The 22,223-nt window shown below is 36.8% G+C and overlaps 1 protein-coding gene across 1 annotated transcript; it reads left to right on the top strand.

Annotated features, from left to right (window-relative positions):
* Positions 1-4,537: 4,537 nt before the first annotated feature.
* Positions 4,538-12,388, top strand: LOC114244464 (uncharacterized). Its single transcript, XM_028176302.2, has 4 exons — positions 4,538-4,629; positions 9,731-10,171; positions 10,483-10,632; positions 11,028-12,388. The coding sequence occupies exons 1-4, from the start codon at positions 4,618-4,620 to the stop codon at positions 11,208-11,210; spliced, it is 786 nt and encodes a 261-aa protein (XP_028032103.2). The 5' UTR covers positions 4,538-4,617; the 3' UTR covers positions 11,211-12,388.
* The last annotated feature ends 9,835 nt before the right edge of the window (positions 12,389-22,223 follow it).

Raw genomic sequence — 22,223 nt, forward strand, 5'->3', positions numbered from 1 at the left:
GTTATAAATGTAACAAGTTTTTGAGATGCTAAAGGCATTATCTTTAACGTGTACAATACGTAATGTCTTTGGCGGATAAGACTGCCTACAGTTGTGTCACAATAGACGGACAAAAAACGAGGGCCCACACTTTAACCGACTACAACAAAAGCCTAAGGAGGTTTATGATTTAACCCTGTCGGTACTCTGTTGAGCCAACGCGAACTTTCAAGAGATGCGTCAAGTAATCGAATATGACTTATTTGGCACGAAAATGTTATCCGTGAGCACCGTTAGTGGATCGGGAGGATCCGAGGTGACGTGTTTGGGGCGCCGTCGACTGCTTTCCATTCGGTCCACAGGATCAGGAATGTAGTTACCGGCGGCCACGATGAGAGGGTTCTAGTGTGGTGCCGCTTTCTCGAAAAGGCTGATGCTGATGCTGAACTGATGCCGACTGTAAATACTTACTGATGGACCAAGTCGTACGTGAACGTGTGTTAGGTACGGAATCTCCTTAGAAAAAGAAAAAAAAACTCTACGGGATTTAAATACAGTCGAATAGCCGGTTTCGGGCGTCTTATGTTTTAGGCCATGACTTTTTAAATCAAAAATCATGTCCTATACACTACAATGTGTCAGGAACTCGACAGCTAAGACTTAAGGTCTGCTCATATCGAGTGATGCGGTTGTGCCGAGCTGCAAACCCGGAATGTGGGTGCCAATTTGTTGACAAACAGGACAAAAAATATTAACAATTTAAAATTTAATATTTAATATTAACGATATTTAAATATTGATGTCAAAAATTACATTACGCAATTGCCGGTAGCAGGGATTGCCCATACCAATTCTGTCGCGCAGCATGCGTTTTTATTTAGATAGTTTTTTTTTTTTTTATTGCCTTTGTATGCAGACGAGCATACGGCCCACCTGATGGTGAGTGGTTACCGTCGCCCATGGACTTCAGCAATGCCAAGGGCAGAGCCAAGCCGCTGCCTACCGCATAGTAGCAGTCATCATAGATTACTATTATTGAGCTTTCGATCTTTTTTCATTGCTTAGATAGGTGGTGGTGGCTGCCGGGCCCACCTTGTGTTAAATGGTAACTGGAGCACATAGATATCTACAACGTAAATGCTGCTACTCATCTTGAAACATCAGTTCTAAGGTATCTTTTTACAGTCTCTCGTCTTTTTTCAGTACAACGACTAGCTTATACATCAAACCGGAACACATTAGTGCTTAACGGTAAATATAGGCAGGGTGGTGGCACCTACCCGCGCGGACTCACAAGAGGTCCTACCACCGGTAATTACGCAAATTATAATTTTGCGGGTTTGATTTTTATTACATGATGTTATTCCTTCACCGTGGAAATCAATCGTGAATATTTGTTAAGTACGTATTTCATTATAAAAAATGGTATCCGCCTGTTTGAATCGAACACCGGTGCATCGCTTGATACGACTGCACCGGCCGTCTTATACTTCAGACCACGACGACTTCCAATACCCTCAAAAATCTCATATATACATATGAGATGAGACCTCTCTTACAGGTCATTTGGCCAACTATATACACCAAAAAAAGACAATGCTAAACATAAAACTGAATAGAAAATATAACAAACACACTATTGCTTAACTCAACCTGCCGACTAATTGAGACCGATGGTCCTTTAGAAATTATCCTAGTCGTAGTTAGACTACATTCACTTCCAAAAGCAATAAATATTTTAATATTAGATACTTCGATATAGACTGCAGCCGAGTCCATGGTGCTGTAACTTGCATAATATCGGTTAACCCGCGGAAGGTGTAGGCGCATTCTGAACAAACTTACGAAATATCGAACGCTTAAAGATTAGTCTAGATTGTGTCTTGTAGCCTAATTTATTGAATTCAAAATCTAAGTCGAGATCTCTGTATGGTGATTTTGATAAAATTCAAAACGGCATTCCGAAGCGGAGTCGAGATTTCGTAGCTCGATCAGTGAACGTTTCTGAGGGATGCCCAATTTTTTTTTCCTACCCTGTTCATTAATCGCCTAAGAGACTATTTCAGCTAGCGCAGTCGGGTAGGTGAGCTCACGGGCTCAACCTGAGATAATTTGCTAAGACTAGCCCTAGCAAGAGCAGTATTTCGCAGAATTTACCACCGCATCGGACTCGTGACCCACTGAGAAGATCCACCAAGAAACTCAGTGGGCTGTGTCTATAGGATGCCCAAAGCAACACACATTCTTTACTCACTCCTTGGATTAGCAATGAATCTTGTACTAGACAAGGTGGTGTAATTCAATCGATTCTTATATACTGCTTCGCATCTTCAACATTCCTAATCAGTTTTAGACAAAGAAAATCATATTAGACGAATGAAACCCGGCCGCTTCCTGCCGTAACCCGTTTTTTAAAACTACCCTCACATCCGTCGCCTTCTGAAGGCATTCAGGTCTGTTTGTAAAGTCTGAATTGACAAAACCAAGAGTACCAGATTTGAACGAATGATGATAAAGACATAAAACCGAGTCTTCTTCGAAACCGAAGAATTCTGATATAATTAAACCTACTGTTGCGGTTTAATTTGAAGAAACGCCCACGTGCGACGTCTATGACCACAAAAACTGTAAAGTGTTCCGCAACAATACATTTAATGACAATACGAAAACGCGAAATTAAGCCGTAAAAGTAGTTAAGATTAAGGTATAATTTCATAATAGCATAAAATTCAAACACTCGCGATTTAAGAATTTACGCAATGGCCGGTGGTATATTGGGTACCTATATTGTAAGTCCACACGTGCATGTACACACTACCATCCCACACGTGCATGTACCATCCAGTGTGCTTAGTGCGAGATTTTTAACGTTCTCGATAGCGTAAAAGTTAACTCAAATTCGTATGGAGTTGGAACTTTTGCCTAAGTTTGCCGCTATTGCTATGCACTAAGCACACTGCTGATTTCTGCTAAGAACCAGTCATACGTTACGGTTTAAAGGATGGGACAGCCGTTATACTGTACAATTGAGACTTAGATTTGTCTCAAGGAAAGTAATGGTATGGTGTCTATAGGCTCCAATAACTATTGAACATCAGATAGCCCGTTTATATTTATCATACGAATACAATCTATACTTCTATACAAATATTATAAAGAAGAAAGATTTGTTTGTTTGTTTGTGTTGAATAGGCTTCGAAACTATTAAACCGATTTTAAAAATTCTTTTACTATTTGGAAGCTACACTATTCCCTAGTGACATAGGCTATAATCTTTTTTGAAAAAATTAGAGAACCTTACTAAAACTCACTACTCACTTACTAAACCACACCAAATACTTTTCGCTTCTGATTCGTGTACACGGTTAGATATGTATTCTCGGATGTCCTTGCTAGGTTCTAAAAAAATAATTTGGTTTATTTTTTTTTCCTCGTTGAATGTGCAAGCGGATAAAAATAATATTGCATCCGAGGGCAATGACCTCGTGTGACGTAGGGGACGTATATCAGCTAACTTCCCAGTTCATTACGCGCTCGATAAACTTGAATCAGCTAAAAAAATAGTATTTGTTCTTAGCTTAGGCAATGGTTATTGTTTTGGGTATGGTGATGAAGTATACGATATTGCAATACGTTTTCTTCGCATGACATTCAGTGCTTTTCAAAGAATCTTAATGATTTGTGTGTAATCTTTTTTAATTATTTTTATTGTTTATTACTATCATAGTGGTATTTCGTTCTCACAAGTTCATTGTTTTATTGTATTAAGTAATACTTAGCAGTAACTAGTCTTTGTCGAATGATCGAAATTCGACCACAATCAATGATACTATTAAAATGTTTTCTGTGTATTAAAATTTTCTTTTAGTTTTCTATTTTGAAGAAAAAATGATTGAAAAAAATTTCTGATTATTTAGATTTTTTATTTACTTATAACACAGCAATTAAAGGAATTTTGCTGTCTAATAAGTAATTAAAAAGAAAATCTGTTTTCCGGCTCCGCTCGGGTCTTTAACAAAAATTTCAACGTTATTTGACGTAGTTTTATTTTTTTAAATAAAAGAACACTTATTGCGGCATAACTATAATAATAGTTAGACATACGCTGTCGCAATACTTTTTGTAAATAATAACGTGTTCTACAAAGTCGTAGTACATTATTTTATTCTATCATCAATAGTTTTCGCAGGCCACGCGATTTAAAGAATATTTTAGGAAATTTTTTTACACCTTGGGTTACATTATTGGAGTTTTAGTAAGGATCCCTAATTTTTTACAAAAAAGATTATAGCCTATGTCAGTCGAGAATAGTGTGGCTTCCAAACAGTGAAAGAATTTTTCAAATCGGTTCAGTAGTTTCGGAGCCTATTCAATACAAACCAACAAACAAATCTTTCCTCTTTATAATATTAGTATAGATATAGACTAGCCGATCGATGGAATTGTCGAAACAATAAAATAATCGCGACAAAGTACTGAATGTTTGCAGCGAAGTGTCCTTCCACTAGTGGGGCAGTGGTAGCACGCTTTATATATAAACGGGACTGGAACTTACTCACATATGCCCACTGACTTCTCCCAGTGTTACACGGTCAGCTACCAAGAGTGAAATAGTTACCACTACCAATATAAAGAAAAATGAAGGTTTTCGTAAGTTTGAGATTTTCATATTTTATTGCTTCGAAGTTGTGTTTTTACGTGTTGATTTAATTTAAATGTTTTATGCTTCTTAAATATAATTAAGTGGTAAGGAAATCAGTGTTAACATTTTATTTAAAGTTCGTGTGCTTTAAAAAAATAATTAAGCGTGCTAATTTATTTTGAGCTTAATTTTAAGCATAATCGTATTAATAATTACTTCTTATAATCCAATTGAATTTGTTTTTTTTTTGTAAATTCGTTTTTAATCCTTTGCTTTCCGTTTTCTCCGTTGCTTATAATTATGAATAGATCATTTATAATTATAAGCAACTCACTCTTGAAGATGACGCTAATTAATTATTAATTAAGTTGAGAAAATTAAAATTTCTTTCGCAATGGTTATTATTATTCAATGTTTAATAAAAACGAATTAAAATAAAAACTTTTAAATTATACTGTAAACAATTAATGCGTCTATAAAATAAATAAAACTATGTAGTATTTTAACTTCAGTGAGATTTACGTGGTACATGTGTCCGTAATGTTGTTTTCACGATGCAAAATGAATAACTTGTAAGCATCATTTCAACTCTTTATTTAATTACTAGCTAACCCGGCAAACTTCGTAGTGCCTCAATCCATAAATAAAAGACCTAAGCTTTTGTCTATACTATTACTATATAATATTATAAAGAGGAAAGATTTGTTTGTTTGTTTGTTTCGAATAGGCTCCGAAACTACTGGACCGATTCGAAAAATTCTTTTTCCATTAGAAGCCGACATTGTCCCTGATGAACATAGGCTACTTTCTTTAATTTTTTTTTAATTTTTTTTTTTTTGGTTTCATGTGTGTTTTAATGTTTCCGAAGCGAAGCGAGGGCGGGTCGCTAGTATAAAATAAACTTAAAACAAACAAAAGGAATTCGTCGGACGGGGGATACATCAAAGGAAAAGCAAACTTGTTATTTTTATTTAATTCCGAGCATTTTCTACGGCGGGCAGCGGCTTGGCTCTGCCCCTGGCATTGCTGAAGTCCATGGGCGACGATAACCACTCACCATCAGGTGGGCCGTATGCTCGTCTGCCTACAAATGCAATAAAAAAAACATATTTATCTACCTTTTAAACCTTCTCTAGACTTCCACAAAAAATTCAAGACAAAAATTTGGCAAATCGGTCCAGCCGTTCTCGAGTTTTAGCGAGACTAACGAACAGCAATTCATTTTTATATTTGTATATAGATAGATAGATAGATGTTAGTGTAATTTAAGTCAGTTTAAAATGTGTTTCTCGTACTTTCTTCGAATGAAGCTTATTAACGATCCTCAGGATAACGGCTTATCTCAACTCTTCTTATGATAAGAAAACTTTTCTGCTTCTACACATAATAAATTAACACAACCTAATTTTTGCAGTCGACTTTGTCATCTAACGTGGTTCTATTTTAATTGGCTTCAAATCGTAAAGACATTTTAGATTCCAGTCATTTGTTTTATTGATTTGTTAATGTCCAAGTCATTTTTACAAAACGCTAAAGTATCAACCCAACTTGTCAAAGTACTATAGTATCCAATCGCCTTGTCAAAGTTAAACTCCACTGTCTGAACAGAATTGTATTGGATGATGAAGCATAAGCATTATTCATTTGTTTCATTCATATGAATATAAACCTCAAATGCAGCTTACATTATATATTATTACAGAAGTCACCGTCCTTAAAAATGTAGACGACATTATCATCATGCCTTTTCGTATCACTTAAAGCTGGCTGAGCCTTTGCTTGCCCACCTGTCCTGGTGAAACTGGAAAGGCCTACGGGCCACTAGTAATCCTTCAATCATCTTAAAACTTCTGTCACATCACAGAACAATATGCGATATTTTTTTCGTCCAAAAGAAACCCATATATTTTGAGTCCATAGTTATATAATTGTCTTTCTTCCATTACATTTTATACTGTCATTGTGCTCCCATTTAAAATAGGTAGTATTATTTAATCTAAATACGCGATCATGATTCTGTTCGCCATTATAATGAGTATTTGAACAACCGTCACATAAAATACGCTAAAATAGCAAGGGCGGATCCAGCTTTGGCGCCAGAAGGGGGTCACATAGTCAAATTAAGATGCGTTCGTTCCCAAACGTTTGCCATTATACAAAGTTATTACATTATATTCAATTTATTAAATATTGAAGGCATGTAGTTACATAAAATCTGTATGGTGACAAAATATATAAATAAAATCATTATATTCAATTAGTGATCCACCTAAGTCCTGGACCCAGCTCAGGGGGTGGTCATGACCCCCATGACCCTCCCCCTGGATCCGCCATTGTAAAATAGGCATTGTCGTTTTAATTCAAGACAAATATGCGAATAAGTTCACGAGCGCACGCGTTCTAATTACTAAGCCATGTGACACATATGGTCACATCACGTAATAGACATAATAGACAGGTTCTGTTTAGTTCCTGATAAACTACTGTGACGATTGACTTGGGACGTACAGCGCTCGCGAACTTACCGCACCATTTCTGACGAAGAACATGTCCGAAAATAATTGCTGAATTTCTCAATTAACTAAATTTGACTATCCTGTAATAAATATATTAGATATATCAAGTAGCATAACAAATATTAATTCAAATAACGATAAAATCAGTATATTTGTAAATAAAATCACTTTGACTCCTTTTTCATCAATAATTTTGAAGATTCAGTGTTCGTATAGATATAGGGGACATTACAATAAACTCATAAACTTACTCAAATGCTGAAATACCGACTATCTATAAAAGAATATTTTTAAAATGAAGCTTCCACCAATCTTATCTTATCTTATACCTTTAAACGAGCAATTCTTATATATATATATTAATATATATATAATATGAATCTCGGAAACGGCTCCAACGATTTTCATAAAATTTAGTATACAGGGGATTTCGGGGGCGATAAATCGATCTAGCTACGATTTATTTCCAGAAAATGTTCTTTTATTCGTGTTTTCACTTTATGACTCTTCCCGACATCTATTGGCGAATAATAATACTATTTTTTTTAATTGAGGGCAACTAACCGCTTTAAGGACACAACAAGATGGCGTTATCAAAAAAAATCTAGTTAATCATCATTTAGTTAATCTTTAAATAAGTAAATTATGAGATTAATAGAAAACGGTTAATAAATGCCAATTATCGCCAGACAAAAATTTGCTCTTGGACCAAACGGGTGCCTCTCAAATCCCCCAAACGAAGCCCAAAATCTATTTATTTACTTAACTTATTAAGCGTATGCGTTTACGTATGCAATCGTTCCCAGTCAATCCGAACTTAGCGTTTCACATCACGAACCGAATTTCGTTTCTGTCCGACGCTGCATTTTAATGAATGAATGAAGTCATATCACGCAGAGAGGTAAAAGTGATCATTATTCGATACACCGTAAAGGCATAATGTATGCAACATGCACGCATTACATTGTACTTTTGCCGGTCGATGTAAACAAATTTTGCTTTCGTTCTCGCTTTTGGGCCGCGACATTAACGATGTAGAATCCTATTGTATTTATTTTTTTACACTTACCTCCCTTTTTGACCAATATGACGTCTGAGGAAAACTCTTAATCGATTTGCAAAGCATGATCAATATAACATCTCAATAGACAAGATCTTAGACGTTTATCTTATTTCCGTTTGGTCTAAATTTCTCGTACTGCAATAAGGCGAACATAAGTTTCGTCCGGTCACCGTCCTTGCTGAACCCGTCGCTTGCGACGAACAGCTCGACGAGTAAATTAACTCATAGACACAGCCCACTGAGCTCTCGCCGGACCTTCGCAGTGAGTCGCGATTCCGATCCGGTGGTAGATTCTGCGAAGCAATGCTCTTGCTAGGGCCAGTTTTTTTATTTTTTTTATTTCTTAGATGGGTGGACTAGCTCACAGCCCACCTGGTGTTAAGTGGTTACTGGAGCCCATAGACATCTACAACGTAAATGCGCCACCCGCCTTGAGGTATATGTTACAAGGTCTCAGTATAGTTACCACGGCTGCCCCACCCTTCAAGCCGAAACGCATAACTGCTTCACGGCAGAACTAGGCGGGGCGGTGGTACCTACCCGTGCGGACTCACAAGAGGTCCTACCACCAGTGAATCTCCAGTAGTATATCCACTAAGCGCCATAGGAAGGATTTCTTCTGTTTTTTCTATGGGTGTTTCTTATACTATCTATGTTTTGCATGTTATTATTAAATACATTTACACTCAAAATTGAGATTTTCAAATGGGTACCAGAAGGATCAAAATATTACATTTTATTCCTTTTTTCTGTATTAATAGCACTTTTGACGTTATAATGAACAAAACTTATTTTCTTAACATACCTACTATTTTATAGACATTATGGTTAAATCTCAGGCTAAGAACAAAAGAACACATAAGATATATGTTGACAGATTAGTCTGGCAATCCATGGGAAACGATCATTGTTCTGATAGATCACAGCTATGAGAAATATATTCTGTTAAATGCATTGTTTTATCATGCCGATTTTTTACAATCCAAATTAAATAGATACTTGGATAGATATTGTTTTGTAAGCCTCCACGGGTAGGTATCGCTGTTATATATCTGTCGCTAAGTATTCATACCTTTCGATTTTAAGGGTAGAACTCTTGCTCATTAAGATGTCTGTAGGTTATAGTAACTACTTAAAGACGTTAATGATGTGAGCCCTAATTAAAATTATCACTATCGAACTATTCTATAATAGAACTAAAATTAGTGTATCGACAAAAACAAATCCTTTTTTTTTATTGCTTAGATGAGAGGACGACCTCACAGCCCACCTGGTGTTAAGTGGTTACTGCAGCCCATAGACATCTACAACGTAAATGCGCCACCCACCTTACTTGTGACAAATACTTGAGACCTTAGAACTTATATCTCAAGGTGGGTGGCGCATTTACGTTGTAGATGTCTATGGGCCAGTAATCACTTAACACACATCTGAGCAAAAAAAAATTATTAGTGGGTTCCGAATACGCTGATTCACGCAAAATTTTGATTCGAAATTTAATTTCAAAATTGACCTTGTCTATTGTTACAGGTTGCAGTTCTTTTCGTGGTTGCTTCGGTTCTCGGCGACCCTGAACCCAGTAAAACCATTCAGAAGCGCAGCGGACTCCTGGGTCACTATGCTGATCTTTACGGCCACGGGTTGAGCTCGGGCATCGCTGTCCATGCTGGCCCGGCTTTCGGCGCCCACGGATTAGCCGGCCCAGCCATTGCTGGTCATGCCATTGCTGGTCATGCCATTGCTGGTCATGCCATTGCTGGTCATGCCATTGCTGGTCATGCCATTGCTGGTCCTGCCATCGCCGGTCCTGCTATCGCTGGTCCTTATGGCGCCGGTGTGATCGCCGCCGAGGGTGCCGGAGGAGCTATTATTGGAGCTAATGTGCACACCACTATAACTAGACACGTCGGAGTACCCGTTCCAGCTCCGTACCCTGTTGCCGTCGACAGACCTGTGCCATACCCCGTCAGAGTGAGTGTTTTTTTGAGTCTGGCGATCATTTATTAGTTTGTTTCAGTGCCTTTGATGACTGTTTACCTCTGTCTTAAATCATACCTAATACGTGCTCACTCTTAATTCCATGGAAGATTAAATACTATAAAAAATTAAATTAAATGCGTAAATAGAAATGCTTATAAATATTTTGAGCCGATATGTGTTAGTCCAAACGCCTTGGATTTTGTTAGTTTCAAAGATATATTTTCTACATGGTCGGGCTTTGGAGATTACAATAGGTCTAAATGTAAAAAAATCACAATTTTTATACAAAAATATTATTTCAGGTTGGCGTACCTTACCCTGTGGACCGCCCCTACGCCGTACCCGTCCCCAGACCTTACCCAGTAACCGTTGAGAAGCACGTCGCCGTACCAGTCGACAGGCCCGTACCGGTACCCGTACCTCATGCAGTACCCGTACCCGTTGTCAAACAAGTTAGTATTTTTTTTTTCCGAGTTATTACTTTTAGTTTACGACATTTCTACCTCAAAGTATATCCGCTGAAATAGCCTCTCAAGGCAAGCTTAGGTAGGAAAAAAAATCAAAGTATATTCCTGCTTATTTTTCCACGGTATCATTTAAAAAGTTCAATCAGGAAAATACACCAGCATTGGACGGTGCTATTATTGCTGTAGTATCAAATAAGTTTGTCACTTATTTAGGTCGGGTTGGTACACAACTAAATCACTAAGACGATAAAACAAAACATAAAGAGGGCCAGAAGCGACTTACTTATTTTTGGCTTAAAACTCTCCATTTGCTTGGGGAAATGTATAATAAAATTGAAGGACGGTAAATAATTATTTAATGAATCGATACCTTTCCTTAGGTCGGAGTACCAGTCCCCGCTCCGTACCCAGTGGCGGTACCCAAGCCTGTTGCGGTACCAGTACCCGCTCCAGTGGCTGTACCTTATGTGAAATCCGTCATCGGCGCCCACGCACACTTGGGCAGCGCAATCGGACACGATATTCACTCGCACGGCTTCCTCGCACACAAACACGGATGGTAAAGAATGAATCACGTCGCTCGATTGATTGAATCCGTATCAAAGGGTACGTAAATGGGAACAGTTGCAATGCGGGTACATTGTGGGATGGCTTGCAAAAGCAAATCTAGCCTTTTGAGTACTTCGAACCACAACTCTGTTAGTTTTTGGTGTACATACAATCGAGTGATTAATAAATGATTCTTTTTTTTTTGTAAATGGCATCGCATGGGTTCTCTGTATGTTAGTCAAATAAATATATGTGATTTAATTTTAAGTTAGTTTTAAGGGGTGCGAGATTATAACTCTATGTGAATAGTTAATGGAGGTTTCGATGTTTTTAAACCATTTACATAAAGTTTAAGAGGGTGCGTTCACATTTTGATATAAAGTGCAATAAATGCCCAAAAGACGTCACGTATTTCGATTCGTAGGAATACTAAATACAGTTCGTATTCGCAATATTTGCATCACTATTATCTCATAATTTTCAATACTTTTGTATATCTATACTAATATTATAAAGAGGAAAGATTTGTTTGTTTGTTTGTTTCGAATAGGCTCCGAAACTACTGGACCGATTTGAAAAATTATTTTTCCATTAGAAGCCGACATTGTCCCTGATGAAAATAGGCTACTTTTTTTTAATTTTTTTGTTTTTGTTTCATGTGTGTTTTAATGTTTCCGAAGCGAAGCGAGGGCGGGTCGCTAGTAACTTATAAATGCTTAGATAAACTAAATTACTGTTTATGGTACCTAAATTCTCTGTTTGAGAAAAAAAGCCATCCTTTTTTTTTTTAAATATGTGATCACTAGCGTTATTTCGATTCTAAAAATGACATACTACATTTACTAAAAGGATTGTCTATAGTAAAATATAGTACTCACATTTTCTTTTATCCAAAAATATATTCAATTTAATGGCAACACAAAGAATTTTATTAAATAAATGTATAAAAAGATAAAACACACTAATCTGGTATTGCTACGAATTGAAACGATTTCAGGACAAAGATTGATTGATATTTCGTGTGATCTCTTGGAGTTATTTTGTTTTCGTATCTCGAATCTGCACCGTTGTATATTGTAGTCTGTATCTCAACTGAACAAGGTTTAATTTCAGCCGCGGTCGACTAAAAACTATTGATTGAGCTACCGAACATTTTGTACGATTTTTTGTAATAAAACATCTTGTAAATACAGTTGTTGTTGTTTTTTTAATGAATATGTGTTAAAATTGCCTTTTAACATAGTTTACCAGTTACCCAATGAAATGCATAACACACTGTAATCATCAATAGATGGCGTTACCTGTATATTGGAACTACGGCTGCGTTTGTTTGATGTGTGCCAATTGGAAAGAATAATCTTATTGGAGTTCTACATCACGTAAAACTCACGTGTCTTCTTCACAAATACTAACTCAATTCAAATAAATATTTTTCCCAGCGCTTTACAGACGAGTGAAAAATTTTAAAGAATTTTAATAAACAATTTTTTTGTCTCCAGAAAAGACATTTAATGCTCCTATTGAACTTTATAACGTCTACAAATATTTATTTGTTTAGACAGTTTTATATAGCTAACTCTTGTCTCATTGATCTAGTACTCACTAGCGAACAAATTCAAAGTTTTCTAATTTATCCAATTCAGTAGTTAATATGCAATTTTGACAATTTAAAAACTTGACGATAGTTGAATTATTATTGTGTGGCTTATTCATTGACCGAAAAGTCATTAAGAACATGATGATGATGTTTCATAAAACATAAGACCATTCGTATCTTTTGATATGGGTGCGCAAAAACAAAGTTCTCCTTACTGGAGGAACTTATTATTTTATTAATAAGTATAGCATAGCATTTCTACTTTAAGCTACTTTATTGGGAAAATCCTAAAGTAAGTGACAACTCCCTGAAATAAACTTCCAGAAAAAGTTGGTATGGAACCGACATCAATATTATTCAAAAATAAACTTGATAAAGTAGTATCTTGAAACTTTGAAATACTCATCGGCAAAGCTTCCCTGTTTGTGTTTTGTGAAATAATAAATTTATCTTTTTTCATGCATAATAATTGAACACGATGCTGTTTGCTGACAATATCCGATTTTTAAATCAATCGTTTCTTTATTGCGTAGTTGTATGAGCTTACGATCCGCTTACTGTTAAGTGACTTCAGAACCTATAGACATCATTATATTTTTTTAGACCACGTTTACTAGTACCGCTTTGATTGTAATCAGTCAATATTTAATGAATCTTTAATATCCTGCAGCTAGTAGGATAAATTGCATCTCGATATTAGCTACATGCTACACTTCGGTGTGGTAGAAATAATCAAATTACGTATACTCGAAGACTGAATGGAGTGACGTGGCACAAAATAGCACACACACACGTACAAAGAATTGGTAGTGCACTTGATATGACTTTTAATATAGTACTAGAGGTCCCGCAGTAGTCAAAATTCGACTACAATTAATTGGAATTGTAAGTTTGTACACTATTATGATTGTATTTTATCTATACTAATATTATAAAGTGGAAAGATTTGTTTGTTTGTTTGTTTCGAATAGGCTCCGAAACTACTGGACCGATTTGAAAAATTCTTTTTCCATTAGAAGCCGACATTGTCCCTGATGAACATAGGCTACTTTTTTTTTTTTTTTTTTTTTTTTTTTTTTTTTTTTTTTTTTTTTTTTTTTTTTTTTTTTCTTTCATGTGTGTTTTAGTTTCCGAAGCGAAGCGAGGGCGGGTCGCTAGTACTTCTATAATCACAAATTTTGTCAAGACTACACTTTAAAAATATTAACAAATACAAACAATATTTAATCTATTCTCAATTTGACAACAGACGTCAAGAACAAAAGTTTGACAATAAATAGTATGCATGCGTGTGTGCGTCAAATACATGGTATGTAGTGTGTGTAATGTTTTCTTTATTGATTTAATCTTTTATGCATTATTTAAAAAAAAAATTAGCATTGTGCACTTCTTCTCTATATTCTCTATAAGTGTGGAATATTTCATACTCCTCCGTCCGCGCAATTTTCGTAAAAAGGGATACAAAGTTTTTGCTTCACGTATTAATATATACATTTATTATCTATGCGACAAACATATAGTGTAAGATTCAAATGGCACCCAATTATTTTTAAAGGCCTCTTTCAAAATGAACGAACAAAGCAAGATAATGAAGTACGCAACAACTTTTCATACCAAATGTATTCACGAAGCAGGGGCCCTACCATGAACTTTATAGAAACCGATAAAACCCCGGTCAAAGTTGACCTGCTATAAGACTTCAAGGTAGGGCCCCAGATGCGAGTTGTTTGGTATTTTCCAGAAGCGTTCGGGGTAGCTGCTAACAAATTCCGTGGGTACCTTCTAGCTGAGTCCGTGCTCACTCACTTGACCTGGTGAAACGGAAAACGTCTCCAAGCCACCGATAACCCTTCCTTACCAAAATACTGTAAGCTGCAAATATGGGATCACAACATACAGTTTCTACGAACTTACGATATCATAAAAATGTATACGGCTTAAATAAAAAATATATGTATAATTAAAAAAAAAAAAACAAATATTATACTAGGTACTGACGATAGTAAATCGAACTAACAATTAACTTCATCTTGTTATTGGTTAGGATATTATAAAATAAATGTACCGTCATTAATCCTTGATGCGTCTGCAATTAAGTCTTAGGTATACATAGTCGGTGAAAATGACTTTCCAGTCGTTGAAGATTCCGTTACATCAAGCAAACCCACATAGCAAGCTAATAATGGCGTGTAAAAATATCTCATTCTTCAACTCAGTCGTTTTAGTGAGATTATCTAATTAAGTACCTTCGTTACATAATGTACCCTTAAATAAAAAATCGATAACTTTCTATAGAAAAAGTTACAGGCAACGCCGGGCACGTACTATGAATCACCGACTGTTTATGGTCAGCATATCATATTAGCGATGACATCAACTGTCATTAGATTAGCTAATGCGTTAAGTAACTGACGAACTCGAAGGCGTTAGGTTCAACGATTAACAATTGCGGGTCTAATATTATATTTCTACTAGATTTTTTAACATTTTACTGACTACGAGTAGAGTTTACTGAAGTCGTCATGGCCAAAGGATAAAGGATAAGACGTCCGGTGCATTCGTATCGAGTGATGCAATGGTGTTCGAATCTCGCAGGCGGGTACCAATTTTTATAACGAAATACGTACTTCCCAAATGTTCACGATTGACTTCCACGGTGAAGGAATAAGGATAATTTGCGTAATTACTGGTGGTAGGACGTCTTGTGAGTCCGCACGGGTAGGTACCACCACCGTGCCTATTTCTGCCGTGAAGGAGTAATACGTTTCGGTTTGAAGGGTGGGGCAGCAGTTATACTGAGACCTTAGAACTCATGTCTCGGGGTGAGTGGCTGCATTTACGTTGTAGATGTGTATGGGTTCCGGTAACCATTTAACTCTAGATGGGTTGTGAGCTTATATATCCATCTAAGCAATTTTCTGTTTTCGAATCCTAGATATCCCGATTAGAGTTTTAGATCAATTTATAATGGTGATTCTGAATTATTGCCCGTAAGTTTTTTAAAATCAAATCAAATCAAACTTTATTAGCTAAAACACGGTTTACAAAGTTGTTGATAGTTATTTTATAGAACAGCGTGTTTCAACCAGGTCGGCGTGCAAAAATTATTTAAAATTATTTACATTAAATGCTGTCAGTAAATATATTAATTAATTAAAATATCAAACAACAAATAAATTAATTGAATAAGAATTAGTTATTTAGGTCATAAAACGAAAACAAAGAACAGAAAGAAGCGAATTTAAAATAAACATAATGATTTATCATTTAAAAAATCGTTAACTGTGTATTAGGATTAGATCTTAAGGTGAATATGTTTTTCAAGTTATTTTTAAATAAAAATAATTTGTCTTTTTTGATAGCATCAGGTAGCTTAATATTAGGTAAATTTTGTTTTTCCATCTACTCTATGATCATTTCTTTTTTTTTTTGGTTTTAGCCACGAAGACATGCGTAACCTGTCAGTCGAAAACATTTTATTGTATACCATTTCTTTTGTTTGGGACCCAAGGGTCGCGACTACTTCTTAGATCTTGTCGCTTATCTAGGGCGGGTGGGAGAACTCAACGGTTTAGTCACGAGGATACATAGAGGGGTGATATAAGTAAGAGGGGAAATTTTGCTACATATATGTATACCTTAATTAGAACCGCAACACAAGGATATATTCATAATCCGATTGCACAAATCCTTTAGCAGTGTAACTGTCTTCGGAGAACTTCATCAATGAAATGATTTCCCCTCAGCGAGGCTTTGGACAGTATGATTTAATTCTGGAATATTCTACTATATTAAAATAATGGCTCTGAAACTGTAATGCACGCTTGCGTCGCGTCGAAAACAAGTTAAAACTTTTGAGTATATACTCATTTTTACTTAAATTTAACTTATTAACGTTATTTTAACTTATTAACTTAAATAATATTGTCTAAGGCACGGGAAGGACTCAGAACTAGATAATAAAGATTCTAAAAGCATATCCGGAGACATAGTCATCGAATTAAGTCGATTGGGTATAAGCATAGAGTTACTATTCTCTTATTAACTCCATGGGTATAAGTTAAGTTACGGCATCTGTTGTCTAATACTCGTACTAATTGAAAAAAAGACTGCCATCTGTTGGTAATGCGTAAAACTATCAGCTTCATTCTGATAACTATGTTTTTGTTGGTTAGAAAATATTTTACCTTCGCGTGAATAAGGTAGAGTTTGTAGAGCTTGTAGAGTAATGATTGTAAAGTTATAGAAATCAACGATGCAAGAGTTTGACTATTTCAATACTAGATGGAGATCCCATATTGTTTTCTTTTAAAATAGTTTAAAAATTTACGATCATAAGTAACATAATAAGTAATATCAAATTATTAGCTTCGTTTAATATTGAATATAAATTACAATCGTATATGTAAATTTCGTTTTCTTTTAAAATCAAAGTTCTCTTGTCTGTGATAAACATTTATAAGAACAGAAAAAAAATAAAAAAATAACAGATTTGCCATCGTGAATGATTTGTCTTTGTAGCCCTAAAATATGACTACGGGTTATGTATCACCACACATACACACATCGTGGTCTGGAGTTGAAGAGTACTTAGTGACCACTTCCTTTTATATTAGAGCATTCTAGAAACAAGAAATATTAGTTACGAGCTGCCCTCTGAACGTATGGTAAATGTCGACATGAATTCTAAATTACAGTACAAAGGCTGCCCCACCATTCAAACAAAACGCAGTACTGCTTCACGACAGAAATAGGCAGGAACCACCTCCTACCTGCCTATTGTTGCGAATCAGTGCGGATTTACAAGATGCCCTACCACCAGCAAAGTAATCCAGTCCCTCCGTAGATGCGACGTTCTAAATGATCCGTGAAATTTAACCATAAACACTTTTTATGGTTAAATTTCGCTGTTACTTTGTGAGTAATTTTTATTCCAATTTCCTAATCTCACATACGTGAAGAGACTTTGAATATCTGCCTATTCTACAGAATATTCCTTATATTTTCTTTCACATGTGATTGTTTGACGAAGTTCAGGTTCGAATACCTCTTTATTACCTACCAAACCGCTTTTCTACCACCATACATTTCATTACATACACATACACAGTAGTATAGTCCCTTAACGGGAGTTCTACATGCGAATAAAATTATATTACATATGATTCCATTTTCCGTTTTTATTGGTGGTAGAACCTCTTATGAGTCAGCACGGGAAGGTACCACCAACCTGCCTATTTCTGCCGTGAAGCAGTAATGCGTTTCGGTTTGAAGCATGGGGCAGCCGTTGTAACTATACCGAGACCTTAGAACTTAAATCTCTAGGTGAATGGCGCATTTACGTTGTAGATGTCTATGGGCTCCAGTAACCACGTAACACCAAGTGGGCTGTGAACTCATCCAACAAGCAATAAAAAAAAATAAAAAAATACATATTTTCACAAAAACTTCCATCGAGAGGATGAAATTGCTCGGTAGGTGACAGTCCGAATGTTATTAATCTGAAGGATCGGCCAGCCGCCTGGACCATGACTCCAGCACGGACCGCCGAGATTGGGCCCTCCGCGCTCTGACCACCCTGGGGCTGGGACGCGCCACGCCCCGGGCACGAAGATTAGCCCGCCACTGATACTCAGCGGCGAGCGCCTCCGCCTCCAGGACCCAAGGCGGCGTCCCAGCCAGTACACACGCTGCCTCGAAAGAGATGGTGCGATAACCACGGATGACCGTGACCGCGATGGTGCGTTGCGGCCGTTGCAGCAACTTCGCTACCCCCACGGCCATTAATCTGAACTTAACATAACATTTTGAAAATGTCGTTAGGGCGATTTGGCCGTCTGTAAAATATCTTTTGTTCTACGACCGTTACCGCTACAATATTAACTGATTTATTGAATAATAAAATAGTATTAATGACTGTTAAGCAATTCCTACTAATAATTTTTCCTCCTTCTCCTCCTCATTCCTACTCCTTCCAAGACCCGCTCCTTCTGTTAACTGCTCGAACAGCATACTATCATCATGATACACTGACCAAAAACGTGTTTAGAAAGAATTTTTACTATCGTATTATAAAATAAAGATGTACTTATACGCTCTTATCATTCGCGCCTTCGAGCCTCCTCACCTCCTTTTCCCCGAGGTTTATCGATTGCACCTGGAATTGACCGTGACACTGCCTCGTGGATGCACTTCAAGATACTTCACAAAGCAATAAAGAATTTTCAGCTTTAAATGTTTATAGGTTTCTGAAAATTTTAATGATACACAAGACTTAAATAATCTTGGGTAAGAAAAAAAATCATTTGAAAAAAAAAACCGCTACTCAATCATACATCAAATAAATCGTACTAATATTTGCAACTAGCATAAATCTAAATGAATATCCTTCAAAGGAAAAGATTGTTAACGATTAGATTAAAGATTCTTTAGCAAGTTTAATACTTTTTTTATTGCTTATATAACTGAACGAGTTCATGGCCCTCTTGGCGTTAAATTGACGCTACAGTGTGTTAGTCGTCAGCATTTGAATATTGTGATATTTGTGACTGTTTTTGTATAAAAATATGTCTTGACTTTTATACGTCAATTGACAAAGAATGAACTGATAGTATCTTGAAGTTTGGCAGTGATGCGGATGGGGTACATCTGGGACCCGCGAAAACAGAGTAGGTACTCACATTTTCGTAACACATTGGTCATTCAATCAAATGGAAGTTTAATAACCCTTCAAGCTAGTCCAAACATCGGAACACATGAAGGCTATCGATCGATCAAGTCTAGTAGGTTTTCGGAGCCTATCATTAGAGTATCTGGGCCAACAACTTATAAGGGAAAGTGGGTATGAAGAAAACCGATTCATTGCATATTTATATCATTACTTCTTTATCGATTGATTTTAAGTAATTATGCTTTAAATGTTAATTTTATCGCAACTAAGCTATCAGAAAGCTTTAGGTATTAAATCAGTCAATCATTTAGCTGACTAATTATAGGGATCAATAATAATAATGAACGATTAACGTCTTGTTTGGTGAGTTTTATCATTTCTGGAATAATGCCCCATGTTGAATTTGGACGGCGTGTGATAATTGATGTCTCCATATTAAAATCTCGGATTCTAAATTCTTGTGGTGGTGTGATTCTTTTTTTTTTGTAATTGAAGGAATGAGTTCTCCTGTTTCACCAGGACAGGTGGGCGAACAAAGGCTCAGCCACGATGCGTGGGATTTGCCAACAGCTGCCCGAGCGCCTCCGAAGGAGACCCAACAACTCAAGAGCAGCTGATTCGCGAATGAATCTACTACCGGATCGGAATCGCGACCCACTGAGAAGATCCGGCGAGAAGCTTAGCGGGCTCATGCATAAGTTAGGTTGCACGTCGAACTCTTTGTCGAGTTCGACGAGTACGGTTGGTGAGCTCGTCCAACCACGTAAGCAAAAAAAAATATGACCGTCTGACCCAAAGTAGATATAATAATATCCTATGACGTGACACAAATAAGTGGGCCTCGATCGATGCTGTATGCATCTTTAATGCCATCGATCGTCGATGACCCGTTTACCGTAATGAGCGTGACGTACTACCCAGACCAAGCAATTCTTGACATAAAGAACCATAAAGGAATATACCTTCCAAAAAAGTTGCCCATCTCTTTCTATCTCGTTTTGATTCTCTCTTTCTGGGAAATTAAAGACCTAAAAATGTTCGCTATAGACTATATTAGAACTAAATATAATTTCGGATGTTTGATTTGAAATCATAGATATACGACTTTTTGCTTCGAATATCGAGAATTAATTGTTATTGATGGTATGTACTCGTGAAGTTTCATTCACAAAGGCAAATGAGCCTGGGCCTGTCTGACGTTAAGTTGTTACCGGAGCCAGACCGGTTGAGGCACTGAAACATGAACATCCGCTTTAATCATAAGCTCGAAGCCCATACGAGTGTATCCAACAATAAGTACCCTATCGTTCTCAATAATAGCCCCACTGACCGGGAACAGAACCCGATCTCCTGGTGATCAAAAGCGATTGAGGTATAAATAGAAAATTTTAACCAAAAGAGGAATCCGACTTCAACAAAATATAATGCGATTATCACAGTGTAGTTGACGTCAGTTAAATATGCATTAATAACGACTAGTGCTAGTATCTAGTATAGTAGAATCATAATACTTTGTACAGTATTATGATTCTATTTTTAAAGACTATTATACTTCTATAATCATAGAATTCGCCAAAAATACACTTTAGACAAATATTAATAAAGACAAACAATATTTAATCTATTCTCAATTTGACCACAGACTTATAAGCAATAACAAAAGTTTGACATAAACAAAGACTATTTAAATGTGTGTGTGTGTGTCAAATACATGCACCGAATACCACTTCGAGCACCCCACTCCCCAATAGGCGCGTAAACACCTCCGCCGTTAGCCCCATCACTCTCTTTGACCAGCCCATACCGTGGGCCCCGAAGGTCAAATACCTAGGCGTCACCCTCGACAGAGGTATGACATTCCGTCCCCACGTAAAAACGGTACGCGATCGCGCCGCGTTTATACTAGGACGACTCTACCCAATGCTTTGTAGACGAAGCAAACTGTCCCTCCGTAACAAGGTAACCCTCTACAAAACTTGCATACGCCCCGTCATGACGTATGCAAGCGTAGTGCTCGCTCACGCGGCCCGCACCAACTTGAAACCCCTTCAGGTTATACAATCCCGATTCTGCAGGATAGCCGTCGGAGCACCATGGTTCCAGAGGAACGTGGACCTCCACGATGACCTGGAGCTCGACCCCGTCAGTAAGTATCTACAGTCGGCATCGCTGCGCCACTTTGAGAAGACGGCACGACATGAGAACCCTCTTGTCGTGGCCGCCGGAAACTACATACCCGATCCTGTAGACCGTTTGGTAAACCGTCGACGTCGCCCAAAGCACGTCATCACGGATCCTCCTGATCCATTAACGGTGCTTTTAGGAGACTCAAATACATGGTAGTTTAAGTAATGTTTTCTTTATTGATTTAATATATTTTTAAAGCATTACTTAAAAAAAAATTAGCATTCTGCACTTCTTCTCCATGTTCTCTATAAGTGTGGAAAATTTCATACTCCTCCGTCCACGCAATTTTCGTAAAAAGGGATACAAAGTTTTTGCTTCACGTATTAATATTTAGATAACTCAAACATTACCTGTCAAATCTTGATAATTTTTAATGGAACCGAGAAAGAAGGAGAACCGAAGAAAAAAGTTCTGTGGCAACACGTAAAAATACTGTCGAATTTGATAACCTATTCGTTTTTAAAGTCTGTTAACAAAATGAACTTAGAACGGATACGTTTCAATGACATATAACAAATTGACACATACTAAAACACGAGTTCTAATTTACCCATAATAGTCAAAGTATGTTTG

Source organism: Bombyx mandarina, chromosome 18, assembly GCF_030267445.1.
Source record: "Bombyx mandarina strain Sakado chromosome 18, ASM3026744v2".
NCBI classification, from domain to species: Eukaryota; Metazoa; Arthropoda; class Insecta; order Lepidoptera; family Bombycidae; genus Bombyx; species Bombyx mandarina.